General features: G+C 40.1%; 1 protein-coding gene across 2 annotated transcripts in view; it reads left to right on the top strand.

Annotated features, from left to right (window-relative positions):
- The window catches only part of zfyve9a (zinc finger, FYVE domain containing 9a), a 30,710-nt gene that overhangs the window by 2,906 nt on the left and 20,304 nt on the right, over nucleotides 1–7,500 (top strand). For both annotated transcript variants that reach the window (XM_060867022.1, XM_060867020.1), the window contains exons 2-5: nucleotides 45–149; nucleotides 441–548; nucleotides 1,619–3,075; nucleotides 6,783–6,882. In XM_060867022.1, coding sequence (XP_060723005.1) covers nucleotides 479–548; nucleotides 1,619–3,075; nucleotides 6,783–6,882 — 1,627 coding nt within the window. In that variant the 5' untranslated portion in view covers nucleotides 45–149; nucleotides 441–478. The remainder of the gene's footprint in view (nucleotides 1–44; nucleotides 150–440; nucleotides 549–1,618; nucleotides 3,076–6,782; nucleotides 6,883–7,500) is intronic.

Consider the following 7,500-nt stretch of genomic DNA (forward strand, 5'->3'; position numbering starts at 1 on the left):
GAATTTAGTTGTGTTTTGTGCTGAGAGTTTGTGTTTGGCTTCAGGTCTGGCCGTCCGGCGTGTGCGAGACCGGATGAGGGTGGAGTGGCTGAGATCGGACCTAGCGTGAGCACGTTTCTGGAGTATCGCTCAAGAGGACCTGTGTGCAGGTGAGGATCAGGATCCTGATGGATTAAATGTTCTCAGGAACATTCTGAGACAAATAACCCTGAGAATTGATTTGTTGGTACTTTTATTTAATGTAAATAAAGGAAATAGATGAATTTAACACAGAGAAAATAAATCTGTACCGTGTAAGAGCTTAGAGTTTATAACTGATATAAAACGCTCACCGGACTGTACGATATCTCTGAAATGTGTATTGTGACATAATAAATTCATAGTTAATACGGATAATGTTTTGCCTGCCTCGTAGATATTTTTTTTTCATCTTCTCGCAGGTTCACACCGCGCTCGACAGAGTGGAGCTTCCTCACCCATGGAGAATTACTTCCAGGCTGAAGCCTTTAACCTGGACAAAGTGCTGGACGAGTTCGAGCAGAACGAAGGTCTGTCGTTTTTATTGATCGCTTATATCGTGCAGGAGACACCAGCGTGATCGTGGTTGTGTAGACACGGTGTTTCCTGCTTTATAAACATTCACGTGTTCGTATTACTCGGTTTTTAATCCTCCAGCGTTCACACTGCTGAGATGTCTCCGTTGTATATTTTTATTCAGAGATTTGTTTTGCTCGTTAACCGACAATTACGCTGCTAACGTTCCTATCACAGAATTCCCAGCGTTTCGTTTTCTTTTGTACCGACTTTTAATCAACTCGTCGAGGATCGCATTTGCTCCGTATTAAAGAATCGTACTTTTTATTTTGTTATATTTCTTGTATTTGCGACTTCAGCAAAAACGTGTTAGAAAACGAATCGGCATCATGCCTAATTTTGGCGAGTACTCGAGGCGGCATACGTTTTAAAGACCGATCGATATCTTGTTAGCGAAAGCGATCCCATAATTCTGTTCGATGTGATTTAATAAAATGGAGGACAGAATTTTCTGTGTGCTTCGCATGGTGCAGCTCGCCGATGCCGGGAGAAGCGGTCTAGCACGTTAAACGAGGCTAATTAATTGGGAATGAACATTTCCCAAGGGATTTTGAACCGTCTGACTTTTTTTTTCTTCTTGGAGATCTTAATTGATGTCGTAGAGCCAAGTACACGTGCTTTACCGGGTTAAGGTCAAAGAGACTTGCTTCTAATTTTAACTTTGATTCATGGAAGCGGCTCACGTTCGTCTCGCGTAAGTCCAGAGATATCATTTAATTATTTTGCAGATTAACCTCCTTTTAGTCTCCTCTGTGTTGACTGATTCCTCTGAAGATTAATAGGGTGACATATAAACACCCGAGTGGAAGGAAAGCATTGTAAGTTCAGTATGTTAAAGAGAAAAGCCCTGACACGTCCCGAACCCTTTTGGTGTCAGATTGAATGACAGAAAGGGTCTCAGAGCGAGGACTTAATTGACCTACTTAGTTCTGACCTCGTTTCCTAATTTATCTGCCGTTTCGTTCGTTATTTCCTTCAGAACCTTTGTGCTAATGTGCTCCCTCGTTTTTGCCGTCACTTACAGATGAAACGGACGCCCCGACGCTTACCGACGCCAAGTGGACTCAGATCCTCGCTCCACCAGCTCACCTCTTATCCCTGAATCCTGCCTTGACTCATGCTGATCTCAGTCCGCGAGACAGCCCTATTAACTTCAAACCTCTTCTGGAACCCTTGAGTTCTGGAAGCTCTTCCGTAGCGGACGTATCTGCGCCTGATGTGAAACAGGAATCTGAAACGTGGAGTGAAGAAAGGCCGGCGGAGATCCACAGCCCTCCTTTGCTCCAGCCCAACATTGGGAAGCTGGTCAGCACTGAAGGTCAAGTGCTGGATTCTCCTCCTGACACCAGGACCTCGATTGAGAACGGGTGTCCATCCAAATCGGAGTGTAACGGGGTTAGGGAGGTTTCTCAGACCAGAGATGATCCAAATCCTCCTTCCACAGATCCACCAAGCATCCTGGACTCGTCGTGTGCTTTTCAACAAGGACAACAGCATAATGATGTCGCGAAGCAGAAGAACATCTATTTTAATGATGCAGACGTTTCAAATCCTAAGGAAGGGCTTGGCCAAGGGGTGTCAAGCTTGAACAATGGTGCATTGTTTATCGAGACGGAGTCCGGGGGCATCGGGGAAATCGATGAAATGGACAATCATTTTACTCTTCTGAAAGGGGGCAATTCTGAGAAAGGGGAGAATGTTCTGCAAGAACCTGGTAGTGACGCTCAGAATTCTGTAGTCGATTTAGAGTGTCGTACTACAGGCAGTGTTCCAAATGGTACCGTCCTCAAAGCAGAAAGCTTCGAGCAAGACAAGTCGGTCGTAACAGAGAAAGAAATGGCGAATACGGATTTAGTCATTGAATCACCACAGAATGCGAGATCTCATCCCAACGGTCTGGGTGAAGAAAGCGAAAGAGATCGCTCAATCCAACGTCCTCCAGCCCTTTTAAAGGAAGACTCCATAACCGAGGAGAAGGAGATGGAGGAGAGCAAACAGGAATCCTGTGAGCCTAACCGAGGCTCTGAGACAAGTGCGAAACTCAACAACAGTCGAATGCAACCGGTCAGCGTTCCCTACGGCGGTGCAAGGCCCAAACAGCCCGTCAACCTAAAGCTGGAAATCCCTCGAGCTTTCTCAGGTCAAGTCCAAAATGAACTTGGCTCCACTGGTAGGAACAAGAACCTGGAGGCCCAGTGCAGGACAGGTTGCCTTGAGTCGTCCGGTGGGGGAACGGAATCTAGGGCTTCTCGAGTCAATGGAGACGGTGGAAATGGTTCCTCAGGCTTGCCCGTTCCCTCTGAGAACCCTGACAATGATCTCCAGGCAGGTCAGCAGGGAGCCCTCGAAAGGAAACCCTCCACCTCTCTTGGCGAAGTGGCTCCTGTGTGGGTTCCAGACTCTCAAGCACCCATCTGTATGAAGTGTGAAGTCAGGTTCACCTTTACAAAGAGAAGGCACCACTGTCGGGCCTGCGGCAAGGTAACCAGTTTAATGTCTGTCTGAATAACGGGTCACTTTACGAGTTCAGCGTGTTCAGAGCATGTATCAGAGCGGGGTTAGTGCAGATCATAAGGCAGATGATGCTCTCAGAATCAGAATCAGGTTTATTGGCCAAGTGTGTTAACACACAAGGAATTTATACACACATAAATAACACTATACTGTACAATACACACATAAATAACACTATACTATACAATACACACATAAATAACACTATACTATACAATACACACATAAATAACACTATACTATACAATACACACATAAATAACACTATACTATACAATACACACATAAATAACACTATACTATACAATACAGACATAAATAACACTATACTATACAATACACACATAAATAACACTATACTATACAATACACACATAAATAACACTATACTATACACACATAAATAACACTATACTATACAATACACACATAAATAACACTATACTATACAATACACACATAAATAACACTATACTATACAATACACACATAAATAACACTATACTATACAATACACACACAAATAACACTATACTATACAATACAGACATAAATAACACTATACTATACAACACACACATAAATAACACTATACTATACAATACACACATAAATAACACTATACTATACAATACAGACATAAATAACACTATACTATACAATACACACATAAATAACACTATACTATACAATACACACATAAATAACACTATACTATCCAATACACTACTATACAATACACACATAAATACACTATACTATACAATACAGACATAAATAACACTATACTATACAATACACACATAAATAACACTATACTATACAATACACACATAAATAACACTATACTATACAATACAGACATAAATAACACTATACTATACAATACAGACATAAATAACACTATACTATACAATACACACATAAATAACACTATACTATACAATACACACATAAATAACACTATACTATACAATACAGACATAAATAACACTATACTATACAATACAGACATAAATAACACTATACTATACAATACAGATATAAATAACACTATACTATACAATACACACACAAATAACACTATACTATACAATACAATACTATAAACTATACTATACAATACACACATAAATAACACTATACTATACAATACACACATAAATAACACTATACTATACAATACACACATAAATAACACTATACTATACAATACAGACATAAATAACACTATACTATACAATACACACATAAATAACACTATACAATACAGACATAAATAACACTATACTATACAATACACACATAAATAACACTATACTATACAATACACACATAAATAACACTATACTATACAATACACACATAAATAACACTATACTATACAATACACACATAAATAACACTATACTATACAATACACACATAAATAACACTATACTATACAATACAGACATAAATAACACTATACTATACAATACACACATAAATAACACTATACAATACAGACATAAATAACACTGTACTATACAATACACACATAAATAACACTATACTATACAATACACACATAAATAACACTATACTATACAATACACACATAAATAACACTATACTATACAATACAGACATAAATAACACTATACTATACAACACAATACAGATGTGATACAATAGACAGAATGAGTATTAAATATAAATACAGAATATATAACAGATCAGTTATGTACATAAAGTGTGAGAGTGTAAATAACAATATTGTGTAATGTTATACTTTAGTACAATATACAGCAGCAGTAGTGTGTAATATATACAGATGATGTGATGACTGACAGTCCTGATAATGCAGCACTTATAGATATGAAGCAGTGAATATAATTATATAAATATAAACACTCCTGACTTTATAGCTGAAGTCTCAGGACTTTAACACTTGTTATTCTCAGGGCCTTTTTACACCCGGTCACTTCATGTGTTGTCTCTGATCCGATTGCTATCTGATTTGTCAAAACTGTCCCATTTACATTAGGCCACATAAACGCGTCTCGGCGAATCGGATATCGATCCGATCTTTCTACTCCCGCCCGAAATGCTAATATATTTTACCTCGTTTACGTTTCTGACGCAACGCACGACTCGTGAGTCACCTGCGAGTGACGTACTTCCGTTTGGGAGGAGTTTAGCGCTGACGTATGTGGCTTGAACAACCACATTCATTTACACCTGTCCAGTTTCATCTGAAACACGTCCCAGACCACCTCCTGAAGGGGTTTGTACTGTCGGATTTATATCCGACTCCAAAACGTTTCAGAGGGCATTTAGACCTGGTCTTTTTACCATCGGGTAGATATCTGATCACAGAAAACACATGAAGTGTCCAGGTGTAAAAAGCCCCTAAGTTTCCTGACTAGGATATAATGCAAAAATGAAAACAGTTGTGAGGAGTTTGAACATCATACATCATCTTTTTGAAAGTCTGTATGTATTATTTCATTTTAGGTGCATTTTATATCTCGTCGCTGTCGGGCGGAAACCTCTTATGTCCAAATTTGGTCGATTTCATATTTTTTCACATATCGATGCTATTGGTCAGTCCCCACGTGGGTCTGTTATTTTTACAAGTTATTAACCAATCTAAAGTCTTGAAAATAGCTTGAGCGCAAATCTCATAACTCCATTGGACACTTCAACTGTCCACCTCTTCCTCACTCCGTGGGAGAGCTTCACGGTATATTTCTCCTCAAGAAGAGTCGCAACGAATCAACACATCTTCTGAGGTAAATGTCTTCAAAACACTGGGCTCAAAGAAAAAAAAATCTTGACCCCCGCTAGTTCTGGTGCTCGTCTGAGGACAGGAATTTAGCGCAAGACAATCCACTGCAACGCGGACTAAACCCTGTGTACTGCAGATAAGGTGCGGCGTTTTTTTAATTTCCTGAAAAATAACGGTTTTGGAGATACGAGGATTCCGTCTGACAGTGACGATATATATTTATATATATATATATAGCCAGTTGTTTCAGGACGTGACGCTTTGAACGCTGTATAATGTATTAGCTGATTGTGGGATGTGTGAGACCTGAGAACTTGTCCAAAGCCATAAGGGAGAAGGTCTTGCTGATGCTGTATTTAAAATAGCTCGTGGCCTTGTGGGAAACACACTGTAATTTCCCCAGGCAATAAACACACAGCTAAGGGCGAGGACAGAAACGCAGCCCGGAACAACCTTTCAGTAAAAAGTGTAAATGGACTAGAAGAGAGGGCGTGAGTGAGGGGCGATGAATGTCACTGCTGACTGATTAGAAAGATAAGATATAATACTGATCACCTTTGTGTAGAATAATCATGTTTAATCAAGCTGAGGCGTGAGGCTACGGATAAGGCGCGAGGACGACGGCTTCGGAAAATTATCGCTATTTTTTTTAGTCTTAACGTAGATGTTGTGTCCAAACTTTCAACCTTAAATGCACACCAGGAATTTCCAGTAAAGCCAAAGCCTTTTGATTTTTCCTCCTTATTTACCGTGTCGCTCGTAAAGCTCCATTACGTCACGGTCACTTTCTTAGCTGTCGCTCTGTAGAGTTGGACAGAAGATGGACAGAGAAATGTAGAAATAAACCCCTGCATTGATTGTGTGTGTGTGTGTGTGTGTGTGTGTGTGTGTGTGTGTGTAGGTTTTCTGTGCTGCGTGCTGCAGTCTGAAGTGCAGGCTGATGTACATGGACAGGAAGGAGGCTCGTGTCTGCGTTACGTGTCATCACACTTTAATCAGTGGTGAGATACAGAAAGTGTTGCTGTGTGAAGCGTTTACGTAAAGAGACGTTTTTTTTACCTCGTTGAAAATGATCTCTTACTATTAATTTCAATTATTAACGCGTACCTAAAGCTAATCTTTTGAGTGGTTCAGATGAATAAAGGAGACACTGGGAATGAAAATCAATTAATATTCATGCAGGAGAATAAAATATTTAAAAGGGATCATTAAAAATTGATGGTACGCCGTCTGGAGCGAGAGCTAAAATCAAATGATAATGAATTAAATGATACGGCAGGATTTCTAGTGATGGTACTGATCCCATAACCAGTACACCCCAGTGTAACCAGTACACCCCAGTGTAACCAGTACACCCCAGTGTAACCAGTACACCCCAGTGTAACCAGTACACCCCAGTGTAACCAGTACACCCCAGTGTAACCAGTACACCCCAGTGTATCCAGTACACCCCAGTGTATCCTGTACACCCCAGTGTATCCAGTACACCCCAGTGTAACCAGTACACCCCAGTGTAACCAGTACACCTTAGTGTAACCAGTACGCCTTAGTGTAACCAGTACGCCTCAGTGTAACCAGTACACCCCAGTGTAACCAGTACACCCCAGTGTAACCAGTAC

The sequence above is a fragment of the Tachysurus vachellii genome, chromosome 1, assembly GCF_030014155.1.
Source record: "Tachysurus vachellii isolate PV-2020 chromosome 1, HZAU_Pvac_v1, whole genome shotgun sequence".
NCBI lineage: Eukaryota > Metazoa > Chordata > Actinopteri > Siluriformes > Bagridae > Tachysurus > Tachysurus vachellii.